Source organism: Colossoma macropomum, unplaced genomic scaffold (genome assembly GCF_904425465.1).
Source record: "Colossoma macropomum unplaced genomic scaffold, Colossoma_macropomum, whole genome shotgun sequence".
Taxonomy (NCBI): domain Eukaryota; kingdom Metazoa; phylum Chordata; class Actinopteri; order Characiformes; family Serrasalmidae; genus Colossoma; species Colossoma macropomum.
Genome location: NW_023494789.1, coordinates 23,007,746 through 23,024,227, shown reverse-complemented (window position 1 = coordinate 23,024,227; position 16,482 = coordinate 23,007,746). Strand labels below are relative to the sequence as shown.

Below are 16,482 nucleotides of genomic sequence, written 5' to 3'. Positions count from 1 at the left end.
GAGAGAGAGAGAGAGAGAGAGAGAGAGAGAGAGAGTTGCTTTGAAAGGAGAAAAGTTACTCGTTGATCGCTGAGTTTTGCTGAAGGAAAAAGAGAAAAGGAGTAAGAAGGAGAAAAGAAAGAAAGAAAGAAAGAAAGAAAAAGAAAGAAAGAAAAAAGTTACTCTGCAAGCAGAAAAAGTTTTTTTAGATTAGGTGAAAGAAAAAGAAAGAGAGAGAGAGAAAGAAAGAGAGGGGGAAGAAAAGAGAGACAGGGAGAAAGATAGAAAGAAAGCGAGAAAAAAAGGAAAGAAAGGGAGAAGAAAACAAAGGAAAGTTGCTTTGCAAGGAGAAGAGTTAATGATATTAGCTGAAAGAGGAGAGAGAGAAAGAGAAGGAGGGAAAAGAAAGAAAGAAAGAGGGGGAAGGACAGAACAAGAAACAGAGAGTGAGAGAGAGAGAGCAAGAGTGTGAAAAGAAAGAAAGAAAGGGAGAAGAAGATAAAGGAAAGAGAGAGGAAGAAAAGTTGCTTTATAAGACAGTATAATCAGTTTAACAGTTACTGATATTAGCTGAAAGAAGAAGAGGAGAGAGAGAGAGAGAGAGAGAGAGAGAGAGAGGAGAGAGAGAGAAGAGGAGGAGAAAGAGAGTGAGTGGTCAGAAAGGGGAAGTGTGCCTGTTAGGCGGAAAGCAGCAGCGGTCAGTGTGAGTGTGTGAGGGTCAGTAATGCAGTAATGGAGCGGGACAGAATCAGTGGTAAGAGGAAAACTCTCACTATAAACTCTCCTGATCTTTAATTCTGGGCTTTTTTCTTCTCCTCCGCTTTCTTTCCTTTATCGCTCTGTCCAGGATTCTTTGGCTTTCAATGAGAGAATGAATCGCAGCTGTACTTACAGTCACTTTTGGCCACAATGCTGCCTGAGCAGTGGACTTCAGTCTTAAAAGTCCTTTATAAGTGATCTTTGCTTTCTAGTGCTGTTTTTTTGTTTGTTATTAAAGCAGTGTTAGATGTGAGTGTGGCTGCTTTCTTGGTCACTTTTGCGGTCATTATTTTGCTGTTTTGGTGTGTTTTTTGCGGAACAACAGGCATCTGTAAGAAGGAGTTATTTCTGGTAAACTGTCAGCTGGGCTGTGAGGAAGAGAAACTAAGATATCTGTAATTAAAGGAATGTTTGCGTTGTGATTTGTGTCTTTAGTACTTTTTAACTGAGCTTCCTCTGAGTTTTATATGAGAACACGTGTGCAAACTGTGTTACACAGGGTTTTAGAGTCTCACATTCACATTACAGAAGTTCAGAGATTTGCACTCTCAGAGTGTTTGTGAGGTGATATTTTATGCACCATGACCCTTGTCTTGTATGATTTGTCAAAATTCCTCCATAATACAGTGTGTGTAAAAAGAGTGATTCTGAGTGGTTTGGTGTGAAATGGTTCAGATTTCTTTACAGTGGTGGTGATAGGAACCAGGGGTCTCCGTGACTACAACACAAATATAGACATTTTATTTACTATCTAAAACCACCAGTGAACCTACAGGTGTCTTCTGAGTTTTATATGGAATGTTGATCAAGGTGAAATAGTGGAAAATCTGAAATAATAAGTTTTCTGAGGGGACTATTTTGCCTCACAACACCCTGCATATTTTGTATTCCTCCACCATGAATGGATTTAAAGGCCGAACTCTTCTTAAAACTATCGGAAAACAGTGTCAGACATCAGGCAGTGTATTCACAACCATTTCATGTAATAACTTTCTGTGAGGGAGCTTTTAGAGGTGGATGTCTGGTTCCTATCACCACAACTTTCAACAATTCTGACTCGGTAAGTTTCTCTAGAATGTAGCATTTCATACCAAACCACTCTGAATGACTTTGTTTACAGCTAACCCGTTTAATTATGCCGAAAATTTTAAAAATTGGTGGAGTTCCCCTTCAACGTCAGTCTGGTTTATCCAGGGTAAGGAAACTGATTCGAACAATACTGAATGTATTGGAGAATGTATATATACACACACATACATGTACATATGTGCATGTTGTTGAGCTGTCTCTACAGAAAGTGTGTCAGTGCGGTCAGTCTAAGCAGCTGTGGTGGGCGGGGCTCAAATCTTTGGGGGTCCGGCGGCCTCCACATAGCCAACAGCTGTTTCACGGCACTTGGGCAATGCGACTTACACACACACACATATACACACACACATATACACACACCCTGTCTGGAACTGCAGGCCACTTAATACTGGATTCAACACACACACAAACCTCACAGAGCAGCACTGGCACAGTCAGAACTGCTCAGTGTATGTGTGTGTGTGTGTGTGTGGGTTTGTTTTTGTACAGTTTCAGTACAAAAACATTAGAAGTAGTAATACAGGACTAACATACATTCTTAAAAAGATGTGCATGCCTAAATGGTTCTTTGCAAGGTGAAGTGGTTCTTCAGATTGATTGAGAATGTGTTGAATATAATTCTATACAGAACCTTTTTGAAAAGGGTTCTTCTGTTGTTGCAAGCTTGACATTGTCACAACAACAGAACCGTTGTTGGTGCTATATAGGTTCTATATAAAACCATCTACAGCACATTCTTCATCACTCTGAAGAACCATTTCACCATGGAAAGAGTTCTTTGAGTGTTCATGGTTCTATGTAGAACCAGTCTTTACTAAAGAACCCTTGAAGAAGTGTAGAAGACCAGCAAAATGCTCCTGACCTTGTAAAGTGCTTTTTTTAAAGTTCCATATTTCATTTTTAAAACTGAAACAGCAAGCCTGTTTCTTTTTGAGAAGAAAAAACAGTATTATAATGCAGTAGTATTATTAGTACATATTTCATGTATATATACACATATATGGGGTATATTATTATATGGTTATTATTACATATTTGGAGTTTTTTGGTTTTACTATTAAAACAACCAAAAAAATGATAGATTTTTAAACATATTTTTGACCCGCAGTTCTTGCAATGGCCACAAAGAGGCACTGTTTTAGCTGTTATATTGAAATCTCTGAAAAAATCCAGTTTATGAGGAGCTGTAAGAGTCATAACGAAGTTCACACAATGTAGATCTGTGTGGATGATAAAAACATGAACGCTGTGTTGTTGTGGGGACTTTACACAAGGAAAAATGCTTTTTCTACCCACATATTAACACAGTACACACTAGCACAGCAGCATTTACATACACTCATACAAAAAACAGAGAAATACACACGTGTGTGTGTGTTTTGTCCAGAAGTGTGTGTGACGGGTGTTAGTCAGAATAAACAGAGGTTTCCTCGTGATTGGTTTCGAACTCTTTACTGGAGGAAGCTGCGGGCCGAGCTGCTTCCTGCTGCTGGTGTGTATCTCAGTTGCCGTGGTGATTCACACTGCGTGGTGTTTGGGAAGTGATATGGTGGATTGGCTCTGGAGTGATTTGGGCCCTGCAGGCTCGGCGCCCTTTTGTTTTTCTTGGCACTTCAACTGCAGCACTAACGTCCTGTAATGTCAGCACTCAGCAGTATTTCATTAACGTGGACGGAGTGTGACTACGCTAATTATTTCTACATGTGGCTCACACCTTGTGCTCAACACTGTTTGGCTTGAGAGAATAAGCAGGGAAAGTGTGACTGTGTAACAAGTAACAGGTTAACGCTGGTAGTGCAATGAGCCAAGAAGAAGCCAAACAATGGCTGAGGTGCTTGACCCAACAATTTCCTCAAAAAACACCACAATAGGCAGGGGTCAGCAACCCAAGTATTAAAAAGAGCTATTTTGTCCTTTCAACAAAAAACAAACCACCTTGGGAGCCACAACATTGTATGTCCATTTTCCTTGGCTGTAAATATGTCTCAGTATGTGCTAATGTTCTAGTATAGGATATAAAATAGAATATAAACAAAAACGCAGACTTACTTTGCTCTGCTTTAAGCTTTAGCTCAGCTATTGCTGCTTTTCTTGCATCTCTGGCAGGAAACTTTTCCGAAAAAGTAGAATAGTTCCTTGTAAAATGTCTCTCAACGTTCAACTTTTTACGAGGCTGATGTCAGCTTCTCATTTGCCAGCTTCTTGTTCAAGTTTTCACATTCCACCTTAAATGGTGCCTGAGGCGTCAGAATGTAAGTGCTGTACCATTTAAGGTGGAACAGGAAAATTCGAATGAGAAGCTGGTGAAACCAGCTGGAGTGATTATAAATGCAAATAACGTCCATTTGTCTCCAAATTATCGATGTTTGTCTTACATTTTTCTCTTTGCCTTTTCGTTAGCTACTAGCTAAACATGATTGTTTGTTGTCTGTGTTGCTATGGTGACCAGCAGTCTGCGCGCTGATCTTCAGGGTTAAAGGGTGAATTAGCAGTTGTAGGCTACATTAAATCCAGCGTTTAAGGCTGTTTATTGTTTAAACTTAAACGTAGAGCAATCAGCAGAGCTTTATTTTACTGCAAAGGAGGATTATTATATTATTACCCAGAAATCTCATTTTGCTGTGGAGCCACAACAGGACAGTAAAAGTTACATGTTGCCGACCCCTGGTATAAGTAAAGCAAGGCCAGCCTCTAAATGCACATGAGATAAGTTAGCAATGTCAGTGACAAGTCAAAATGCCAGCATTTCAGCCTAGTTGATTTTCATCAGGACAAAATATTGTGGCAAACAGCTCCAGTTAAAAAGGTTCTGTTTATTGTTCTTTATGTGTTGTTCTGCTAGTTTGAGATGTATGGTTTGTGTGTGTTATTTTGTGTCTGGGCTGCAGGTTGTTTGTGTGTGTGGCGGGGGGTGATCTCCCCCAGGTTTGCTGTATGTTATGTGTTTTTCTGCCGGCTTGGTTTAATAAAATCTTCTTCTAACCACTGTTACAATATTAAAGCTCTGGGGTCGACAAAAGTGCTGCGATTCTAATTGGACGTTACTATATCTGTTTGTGTATCTTTGTGATAATCCAGCACAGAAATACAGTTACACATTTCACAAATCTGTAAGTGTGAGTTGCACTTCCATTCCATCTAGAGTTATAAGCCTATAAAGAGGGGCTGAGATACACGTTATCTGCCTCTCACCGTGTGGAACTGGTGAATTCGTGTGTCTGTCTACATTCTGTGTGAAACTGACCAATGGACACTCAGGAAATCACTAAGGACTGACCCATCATGTCGGAAACCCTTCATTTTTCATTCAGTCCACATCAGAGACACATGTGAAATGGCTGCAGAGAGTTTACAGCTGCTGAAATTCCTGCAGCGGTTTTGGAAAGTAGTGATGAAGATAACATCAAGCATATGAGTGTCTTGTTGTATAAAAAAGCCTTTAAAGGAAAATTTAAGAAGATATGCACAACCCCAGAGGACCAAAAGCAACTTTTGAGGTGCCTGTGCTACCGTATACTGATGGGAGTGCTCACCTTCACTTACTATAGAGTAAATAATTATTTCTGTGACTGATTAATCTTTTGATTATTGTTCTGTTCTTCTGCATCACAGTGTCAGTGGTGGTTTCCTTTGCCGAGCTGTGATTGCCACCACAGTCTCATATTTGCTAGTGGGAAACTCTGATTATTTGATAATGATTTTAAGTTTCCAAGTTGGGGGCATCGAAAAAGCTGTGACAGCCTTTGTAAACAGGTTTATTTCAGTTACTCAGGAGTCAAACATGAATGCTGCAGGATAAAATCATGTGTGATACTTCAAATTGGATAAAAACATTACTCATCTCATAAACATTGCACTAATTAATGATAAACAGACTCTCTAACTGAACTAAATACATTAATTCCAGTGCATCTGTCTTGTATCCGACCAAAACTGCTTGAACGCAACTCAAGTCGTATTTATGTACTCCGAAGTCGTACACTGAAACTTCTAAGGACACTTGAAGACTGTTTACTACTGCAACAATAACCTTTGGGTGTATCATTAACTCATTACTTTAGTATTATTATAATTATTTTTACTATTATTATTGTTCTGTAAGACCTTATTTCCTAGACTAATGGTCGCAAACTACCATGCCAGCTAGCTACTTAGCTTTTGTTGTTTAGCTAGTGTACTGCTTAATTTAACGCTGCTTTTTGTCTTATTTAATGACGTCTTTTCTCAAGCTCAGTTAACGTTTACCCCAACCATGCTCTGCCCAGAAAAAAACCTCTTCAAAATTAAATAGCTCTGGGGCTCTCACAAACTTTGCACAATCTTAGCTAGCTTACCCGATTAGCACCACATGTGCAGCACTGTCAGGCATGCCCAACCTTTTTACAGCATTGCATTGTATTAACAGATTAGCCTGAGAAAATATCTCTCTAACTACTCTAATATCAGCAGATCATGAAAAGGCCTCTCTCTATAAAGCAGCATAACACTGGAATAGTGCACTAAATATTAGATAGGGAGTCTTTGACTGAATATGAGTGGCTTTCATTTATACATATAATGCACTATTTGTGTGTAGAAGCTGTTTATAATGGCCTACGTAGTGCACTACATAGGCAGTATGGAGCCATTTGAGATTATACCTATAATTTGCCTAGCTTTATTTGTGCTATTGTTATTGTAGCATCCTTACAGGCTATGAATACAACTATGCACAAAGAAAAACAGCTCAGGTAGATAATCACACTTTAAAGCACTGTTTTCTCGGATGAACATGTAGCATAGCTTGCTGACCGATCACAGAAGAGTGCAAAACACATGTACTTACTAATGGGGAATGTGACTGTCATGTTACCACTCAAACAATGTAAGCATGCATGAATCAGTTAGTGCTGATAAAAGTAATGTGATCTGTGCATGTGTTACAGCGGTTGGCGCAGTGCAAATGGGGCAGGGGACGCAGATCGTGTAGCAACAGGAATCAGCATGGTCATCACAGCATCTGTGATGAGTGATTTCTTCTTTTGTAGAGCAGTGAAGCAACAGAAGCAATATCGCCCCCTACACTTTCAGGAGTATGTTTCAATGATTTGTGTTCAACATTTCTCACACTGTGCTGCACTGAATCCAATTAATCAGGCCTATTTATGCTTTCTTTCTAACAAAACATGCAGCCGGTCATTCTAGGTACTGATGATATCCACAATTTGTTCAGAAAAGCAGATTGTGATTTATTACAATAACGATAAATATTGCCAGATTTCCACCCCTAGTTTCACATTAAGTTAATTACCATCGTTCTGTGAAGCTGTTCAACCTCAGAACAGTATTTAGTGGGTGACGGTCAACATGCTGCATGTGTATCAGTGAGCTGTGTGTAAGCTACTGAGTGTGTTTATGCACCTGTGTTATTACTGAGTGTTCTCTTTGTTCAGTTTGATCAGGTGTGTGTGTGTTTATTTGAGCTGAATGTTCCCACAGCTTGGCCAATTCAGTACAACTCCCATTCAAGTAGCGCATAGGATATCCTCTATGAGTCATATTCCTCTCTCTCACACTCATCACCAAGGTTCATTGTGAAGGCTTTAGAAACAGCATATGTGTTCTGATTTGCTCTATATAGATACATACATCATCTAAACCGCTTATCCTTCTGGGTCACGGTGGGGTGCTGGAGCCTATCCCAGCTGTCACTGGGCGGAAGGCAGGATACACCCTGGACAGACATACATATACAATCACACACACATTCACACCTAGGGGCAATTCAGCATGTCCAATTGGCCTGACTGCATGTCTTTGGACCGTGGGAGGAAACCAGAGAACCCGGAAGAAACCCACACAGACACGGGGAGAACATACAAACTCAGAATGACCCCGGTCGCCCGGCCGGGAATCAAACCCAGGCCCTTCTTGCTGTAAGGCGACAGCGCTACCCACTGCGCCACTGTGCCGCCCCTGATTTGCTCTGTTTATTCTAATTAAACCCACATTTTTTCAGTGAACTTTTTCATGCCATTTTGCAGGTCCCCCTAAAATGCTGATAAAACACTTTTATTTGTGCTGAGGTTGAGTTGCATTTAGAGGTTTGTATAACTGTATTTAACAGCGGTCAATAATATCCCCTTATAAAATGGTATATAATGGTATATGGTTTATAATACACCATATTATACATATAAAGTATGTGGACACCTGACCATCACTCCTGTATGAGCTGTTTGTGGCTGTAACAGCCTCCACTCTTTTGGGAAGATTTCCACATGACTTTGGAGTGTGTCTGTAAGAAATTTGTGCCCATTCAGAGCATTTGTGAGGTCAGACACTGATGTTGGACTTTTTCTATTCCGTTCTCATTCATCTTGTTCATCATCGTTCACAGATGTTCGAAGGGGGTTGAGGTCAGGGCTCTGTGAAGTTCCTTCACACCAAACTGGTGAAACCATGTCTTTACAGAGCTCGCTTTGTGCATAGTGGCTTAGTCATGCTGGAATAGAAAAGGGTCTTCTTCAAACTACTGACACAAAGTTGGATGCATATAAGTATGTAAAATGTCTTGTAATGTTGTAGCAATAACATCATCATTAACTGGAACTAAGGGGATCTAACCGTGAAAAACAGCCCCAGCCCATTATCCCTCCTCCACCAAACTTTACTGTTGGCACTGTGCATTCTGGTCTTCATCATCACTCCAGAGAACGTTTCCACTTCTACAGTCCAGAGGCGGCATGCTTTACATCACTCCAGCTGATGTTTGGCATTGCTCATAGTGATCTTAGGCTTGTGTGCAGCTTCTCAGCCACAGAAACCCATTTCATAAAGCTCAGCGTTATTGTATTGATGTTGTTTCCTGAAACATTTTGGAGATCTGTACTCTGAAACAAAGGATAAGCAATTTTTACACACAGCATGCTGTAGCATTTGGCGGCCCTCCCCTTTGAGTTTGCATGGTCTACCGCTTCGTGGCTGAGCTGTTGTTGCTCCTAGGTGCTTCCGTTTCACAATTATAGCACTTACAGTTGTCTGGGGGCAGATCTAACAGGGCAGAAATATGAACTAACTTGTGGCAAAAGTGGCATCCTATGACAGTGCCACGTTTAAAGTTAAAGCTGTTGTGTACAACTCATTCTACTGTCAGAGTTTGTCCATGGAGATTACATGGCAATGTGCTTGATGGTATCTGTTAGCAATGGGTGTGGCTGAAACACCTGAACTCCATAATTAGGAGTGGCGTCCACATACTTTTGGCTATATAGTGTAACTATGTATTTGTGTCTCATTAGAGAGAGAGTCAGTTGTTTGTTATCGGTGGAGTTGCTGGTGTTAAATGATCTGTTCTCATTTGTAATGGCAGTGTTTCTTTTGACGTTGTTTATTATGTGGCTGTTTGGTTTGTAATGTCTGCAGCTGAAAGGTCAGACCACTCAAGTTCAATCACGCAAAAGTAAAAATAGCCAGTGTCATTCCTCACACATTACCATTATTAGGTAAAGAAACAGCCAAAAATACAGGGTCATTCAACTCACGGCCCTTAAACTAAACAGTCCTTCTTCTCTCCATGCCATCAATCAAACTTGGTATTCATTTCAAACCTTAGTCCAGTTAACCCGATCACTGACCAAGCAGTGTCCAGCTCCAGTCCTAGAGAGCCTTTTGCATCAATAGAGGGTTTCTTCAGATTGATGGAGAATGTGCTGTAGATGGCTCTATATAGAACCTTTCTGAAAAGGGTTCTATATAGCACCAAAAAGGGTTCTTCTATTATCATGATGTCAAATCTGTAACAATAAAACCTTTTTTGGTGCTTTACAGAACCATTTTCAAAAAGGTTTACACTTATAGTAGGGCTGCTTGAGTATGACAACAATCATAATCACAGTTATTTTGACAACATCACGCATTTATTTAACTTAAAAAAGCATCATAGCGAAACGGAATGCAGCACAAAAATCGTTGCATCGTAATTATCATATTTTTTTTGATTAATCGCCCAACAGTAAACTGACATTCCTCACCATAAAACTGAACTTCGTACCTCACACAAAGTTCCACCTTAAATGAGGCAGCAGGTACCTAAGTGTACAGGCACAAGAGTGTAACCGCGGCACATTTAAGGTGGAACGGAAAAGTTCATAATAAGCACAGTTTTCACAGTTTACGGTACAGTTTTAAATCCTTGTTTGTTGCAGCACTACTAATGAAAAGAATGAAGAGTTTGTGATTTTGCGTAGCCGAGTTAGAAAAACTTGTTTATCAGCGGCTGAATTATCATAAAATTGGTAAACAAACCACTCAAGCTCAACACACCCTTCCGTCAGAATGCCCCTCGAGTGAATTACAACGAGAAAACACGGACTCGAAGAGTCGACTCGAAGCGTTTCGACTCTCAAAATCACTGGAGACGACGAGCTGGAGTCGAAGAATCGACTCTTTTGCAATCGACTCCCCATCACTGTGGTCAGTTACGTTTAAATTTTAACGGGAAGCTAACGGTCGTTCTCCTCATAAGGAAACAGCAGTATTGAGAGGAGAGGTAAATATCGGAGTTATTTTACTGTTAATTGCTTAAATATCATAATGACACTTCTTACAAACAGATGTTAATGGTGTCATGTAAGTGTTTTTAATAAGCGGCTTCAACTTATATTAATTTATCCCTTTACAGTACCGTTAGCATTAGCTTAGCTGACTCGTTAGCTATCTGTTTATCCAGCTAACCTAGCTAGCTAGCTTGCTAACTAAAACAGCAGTGTAACGGTAGTAGCTAGCTAGCTAGTTGTTATTTTTCTTTTGTTGTTTGAAGCAGAGTGGCCTTATAGCAAGAAAATGTCAGATGGAATGAATGAGAGAATGTCAGATGAACTGGATGAGAAATTGTCAGATGAAATGAGTGGTAAGTTAGATTTTTACCTTAATCTTTAATCAGGGATTGCTAACTAAGCCAGAGTGTAGTTAACTAGTTAGCTGGTTAGCTTTACCTGTATTTGTGATGCTAATCCACAGAGCTGTAGAGTTCAGTCAGTCATTGAGTTGTTGGTGTTACAGATTTGTGAACTGTGGATTCAAACAGTTTCAAGAAAAGTGTCTTTGGCAAATATACACTCTTTAAAAAGATGGTGCTTCAAGGGTTCTTTAGTAAGAAAAACGGTTCTATATAGAGTAATGAACACTCAAAGAACCCTTTGCATGTTTACAGGGTCCTTTGCATCATGAAAGGTTCTTCAGATTCATGGAGAATGTGCTGTAGATGGTTCTATACAGAACCTTTTTGGGGTTCTTCTATTGTTGTAGTGTCTATCTGAAGTGTCCTTCAGAGGGTTCTTTGAATGTTAATGGTTCTATATTTTCTTCACTAAAGAACCCATGAAACACGATCTTTTTTAAGAGTGTAGGTAGCGGAGTTGGCTAGCGTTTTTGTCCAAGCAGAGAAATTAATATGGAGTGATTTGGGCTATATATTTATATATATACTCTTTTATCCTGTTCTTTAGTGGTCAGGACCCCCATGGACCCTCACAGAGCAGGTACTATTTGGTTGGTGGATCATTCTCAGCACTGCAGTAACACTGATGTGGTGGTGGTGTGTTAGTGTGTGTTGCGCTGGTATGAGTACTACAGAGTGTTCAGAGTGGTTTGGTGCTAAGTCAGTTAAGTTTTGGATTATGTTTTGAAATACAACATATTTTTAAAATGCATTTACTGTGGAGAGGTATGTGCAGGATGTTGTAAGGCAAAATTGTCACCAAAGGAATCCTGACCATTGTTTTATCATCATCAACATTACATATAAAAACTCAAGTCTAGGCCCACTGGTGGTCTTGAATAATAAATTAAATGGCAAAATATCACAATCCTTGGTTCCTGTCACCACCACTGTACAGTCAGTAAGTTTCTCTACAGTGTGCCATTCCACATGAAACCACTCTTACCACTTAATAATGCAGACAATTTGAAAAATTGGTGATGTTCTCCGTCAGCTAGCCCTAACTTTGACTGTAACCCTAGCGGTAACACTAACCTTAACCCTAAGACTGACCCAGTTCCTCAGTTTTTAACCTGATCTGCTTTGCTGTGTTTATGGGCCCGGGAGTCAGTCAGGATCAGTCGAGGAGATGTTTGCGCCATGTACTCGTTCAGGCCTTTTGGGGATCTGTAGCATGGCATGAACCCCCAAAGGGAGTTTCACTCAGTTTCGGAGTCACTGGTGTCTGCCAGACCAGAGCTTCAGCTCCAGACTTTTACCCAGAGAGAGGAAACATTAGTGTCACTCTCTCTCTCTCTCTCTCTCTCTCTCTCTCTCTCTCTCTCTCTCGCTCGCTCTCTCTCTCTTTTCTAACACTCACTTGAACAGCACAGACTGGGCCCTGAGCTCTCTGTCTCTTTGCGCAGTGAGAAAGGCTGTTTTATCACTCAGATCTAGACTGATTTTTTGGGGTTCATTGGGGTGAATTCGATTCCATCCGACTCCAGTTGCAGCGTGCGTCACAAACCCATCACTCGCTGCCTGTTAACTTTGCAGCACTGTTTTAACTGCGGCGCTTTTAAGAAGTCTGTGAGTTTACTGTGACCACCAGAGAGCTGTGTGAACTCCCAGAGAAAGATGGCAAAGTAATAGCTGAAGGAAATGGAAAAGGTTTTCTTTTTTTCCTCCGGTTGTTTTTGTTAACAGTCATTCAACCCTCAGCCACGACATGCTGCTAATTAGCAGTAAGGCTAAAGGCCTTGGAGTACAGGGCAGATCGAATGGCAGCGTGTCTCCAGCTCTTTTTCAACACTGTCGTATTAGCACTTGTGCACTCGTCTATGGCCTCTTACCCGGTTCTTTGATGAAGGTTCCTGTGCTGATGAGAGCTCAGCACAGTTCTCCTTGACTGGGTCAGAAAGCACCAGGGAAAAGCCCAGGTTCAAGTCTGAGATATGCTCCATCAGGGCTGCTATGTCAAAGGCGGACTAACCAGGTGGTTAATGATACCTGTATTTCCAGATTCTCTACTGTTTTTAATTTAGAACCCAATATTTGGTTTGATTTTCAGAATATTATGTGTTAAAATGAAACAGTGTGAAAGCTACTCCATTTGAGTCTTAGGCTGATTTTCCATCCTAGTCACATCTTTGAAGAAGGTGCACATTTACAGCTTAATTTAAACAGCTTAGACTGAAATCATTTATTGACAGAATTCAGCAACTCAACATTGGCTATGTTTACATGCAAAGATTTTTGACAATCCGATTGAATACATTTGCATGCGTGAGGTACCACTTATAGTAAACATTACAATGACAGCGAACATCACGTGAGGTCCAGTCAGCGTGAGATGAGTTTTCAGTTGGCACGCTTGTGTTTTTAGTTGTTTTAAAATTATGTCTGACTCTGAAAAACATACTTCACATGTACTTATTAAAGAAAGGCGAGAGGAAAACATCATGTTCTGAGACACATAAGCTGGATGCCCGTCTTACCGCCGTCTTTTAAAGCTCATAGCATAAACTTGGTCTCCTCTGCAAACCAGTTTCTGCTCCCCCCATGTTGAATGTTTACACTTTCGCTATGACGCGACGCACATGCACAGAACGTACTTAAACTTTCCGATTGGGAGTGTAATCAGATACAGGCGTTTACATGGATATTATTCTTCTATTTAAGAGATTATTTACAGGATTACCCACCTTGTTCAATCGGATAGGAATTGTATTCTGAATGGGATCAATCGGACTAGTCTATTCCGATTGAGGTGTTTACATGGATGTATTCTATTCCGATTGAGCTATTAGTCGGATTATTAACAGATTATCAGGCTGCATGTAAACGTGGCTATTGGCTTCTATTAAGTGAGTTTTGAGCCATTGGGTTTTCTGTTGTTTTCAGAATAAGAGAGCTGAGCTGAATTATTGTCTATGGTGAGTGATGCTACAAAACAAATGCAGCAGAGAGAGACAGAGTTGAAAAACTGGAGATAGAGATAAAAAAATCTTTATTTTGGAGTATTTTGTTCTTTATTTTTCAACTCAGCTTACTTAGACATGTGATGTAACTGTGAGTATTCGCTGTGTATGTGTGTGATGGTCTTCTCAGAGCATCTACATTTTTTCAACCTAATCGTCAGAGAAATAGAACTCCTTTAAGTGCCGAGTAGCTGTGCCCTGTGTTTCAGTTAGCAAAGCTGTGTGTTTGAAGTGGTCTTGGATCTTATTGCTGCTTCATAAGCCAGTTCAGACTCAGCCCTGCAGAGCTGTCCCGGGGCCAAACCAAACAGAGCTGAAGGGAAGCCTGAGCTCCGTTAGCTTCCACAGAATCAGCAGACGGTGAGTGTAACAGCTCCTCTGCTGCGGAGGGACAGTTATACACCCGGGAGAGTGAAGAGTTGAACTGAGGATCAACTCTGAATGTAGGGCACACTTTAATTCACAAGTGTTTGTTATAGCGAAAGCGTTTTAGTGCTTGTTTACACCATGCGTGTGTATGTATGTTTTCCTTTTAAATGAATATGAGTTTATGTTGTTGATTGTGTGGGATTTAATGTTTTGTCTGTGCATGTTTAGAGGGACCACAGCTGTTTAGAGAATGGTGCTTATTCACAGTTTATTCACACACAGCAGTGCTGGCCAGTATTGATAAAGTTCAACATCACAATATTTCCTAATAGATCACAATCATCATGGTATGTTATCATTAATAAAGTTAATGAAACTCCACAGTGCTACTCTATGCTGAAACCTTTTGTCTGTTAATAGGAGTACCAAAAGTGAGTTTGTCCTCTTTTGCTGCAGTAACAGCCGCTGCTCTTCTGGGAAGGCTTTACACTTGATGTTGGAACATTGCTGTGAGGATTTGATTGAGCATTAGTGAGGTCAGGTGCTGATGTTGGATGATCAGTTCTGGATCACTCCAACTCATCCCAAAGGTATTAGAAGGAGTTCCAACACGTCCTGGAAACCCTGAGAATTTATAGGCTAGTGTTGTAGTCATGGAAAACACCTGCAAAATGAGAAAATTGATCAGATGTGCTGGATATATTAGTCCTGGAAAAGTGTGAAGTTGAGATGCATCTTTTAGGTAGTGTGAACAGGTATGTGGACGCTGTGTTGGAACACCTAGAACGAGGCTACACCAATGACGATTGGGTGAAGAGTGGTTTGTGTGAGTGTGTGTCAGTGTATCACTCAGTCTGTTAGGGATCATTAAAGGCTGCACTGTCAACGTTAATGTTAAGGCTGGTAGTTGTACGTCATTTTAAAATAGGCTTTAAGATTTTATTAAAACAAATGATTGAACATTCCATTTTGAAAATGAAAATATATGTTTTGTTTGTGACTGTTATTAATGTTTCACACTGATTTTCAGACTTTGGGATACATTTACTTTAAAACAGTGGGATCGAACTGCTCACCATGGGATGCAGTCTCACTTCCTGCTCTAAAGTACAGGGGCGTGGCTAAAAAAGACTCCGCCTATGACTAAACCTCTTTGTCTTTTGGTAGTGACATGAAAACGTGGGACAGATTTTTTTTTATTTAAACTTTAAACTCATGATAAATCTAAATCTTTTCACTTTTTCACTTTAAAAGAGACAAAAAAGACACTGAGAAAAAAAGGAGTAAAAAGGGGTAAGATTTATATTACAAGTTTAATTTTAGGGGTTAGGGGTTATACCAGACTGCTCCCAATAGAAAGTACCCTATAAATGATGATTTTGTATATATTTAGCTTATTACTATCTCTATTATTGCATTGGGTTTCTATACATTATGATATAATTCTTAGTAAACAGATAAGCTCTGAAAACCTAATTGTTTTTTTAAATGTATTTTTAACTGTGGGAATGAAGTTTGAACTAATTTGGGAGAATGTTCATACGTTCTTAAAAAAGATAGTTCTCTAAAGGTTATTTAAAAAAGAAAATGGTTCTATATAGTACCATGAAGACTCAAAGAACCCTCTGCAAATGGTCCTTTGAACCATTGTCTTTACTAAAAAACCCTTGAAGAATCCTCTGTTTTCTAGAGTCATGGAAGTTGTCTTGGAATTTGTCCTGGAAAATAATTTCCTAAAAAGAGTGAGAACTTTAACTCTGTTCCACTGCTCCACAGCCCAATGTTCGGGGGCTTTATACACATCTCACTGATGCTTACTGACCTCAGGATCATGTTATAGATGGGCACTAACACACAGCGTGAACGCGAATGGTGTCAAACTTCCTCTGAGCTGTCTGACGAGAGGAAAGAGAGTGGCAGGGGGTGTGGGGGACGTTAGAGGGAGGAGAAAAAGAGCATTAGTCCTTTAAGAGGAGTCAGACTCCTCTGTGTGTGAGTGTGTGATCGAAACTGCAGCCTTTTTCACCGTCTGCTAACAGTCGGCTCCAAATTTGAGATTCGTTTTGCTTTTAGAAGAGTGAGTTTAGAAGAGTGAGTAGTCTGCTTCATACAGGGAGCAGCAGCATGTCAGATTTAACTGAAAATGCACAATCAGAGGGGATCAATTTTAAAGGTTTGTCTTTTTTCATATTGCTCTTTTGAGTTTTTCACTCTAAAAAAGTTGTTTAACTTATAATAACCTGGCTGCATTTAGAGTTCACTGAACCACTATTAGTAAGTAAACAGAACAATAATCTGTGTGAACTTATTTAAAGTTCAGTGAAGTATTAATGCAGCCTGCATGTA

At 40.0% G+C, this 16,482-nt stretch overlaps 1 protein-coding gene across 2 annotated transcripts in view; it reads left to right on the top strand.

The window, feature by feature from the left end:
- Nucleotides 1-214: 214 nt before the first annotated feature.
- The window catches only part of sept9b (septin 9b), a 96,363-nt gene continuing 80,095 nt past the window's right edge, over nucleotides 215-16,482 (top strand). Inside the window, exon 1 of one of the 2 annotated variants that reach the window (XM_036570583.1) lies at nucleotides 215-733. In XM_036570583.1, coding sequence (XP_036426476.1) covers nucleotides 712-733 — 22 coding nt within the window. In that variant the 5' untranslated portion in view covers nucleotides 215-711. Of the gene's footprint in view, nucleotides 734-16,113; nucleotides 16,310-16,482 lie in introns of those variants that run through there. The other variant, XM_036570582.1, reaches the window with a different exon arrangement.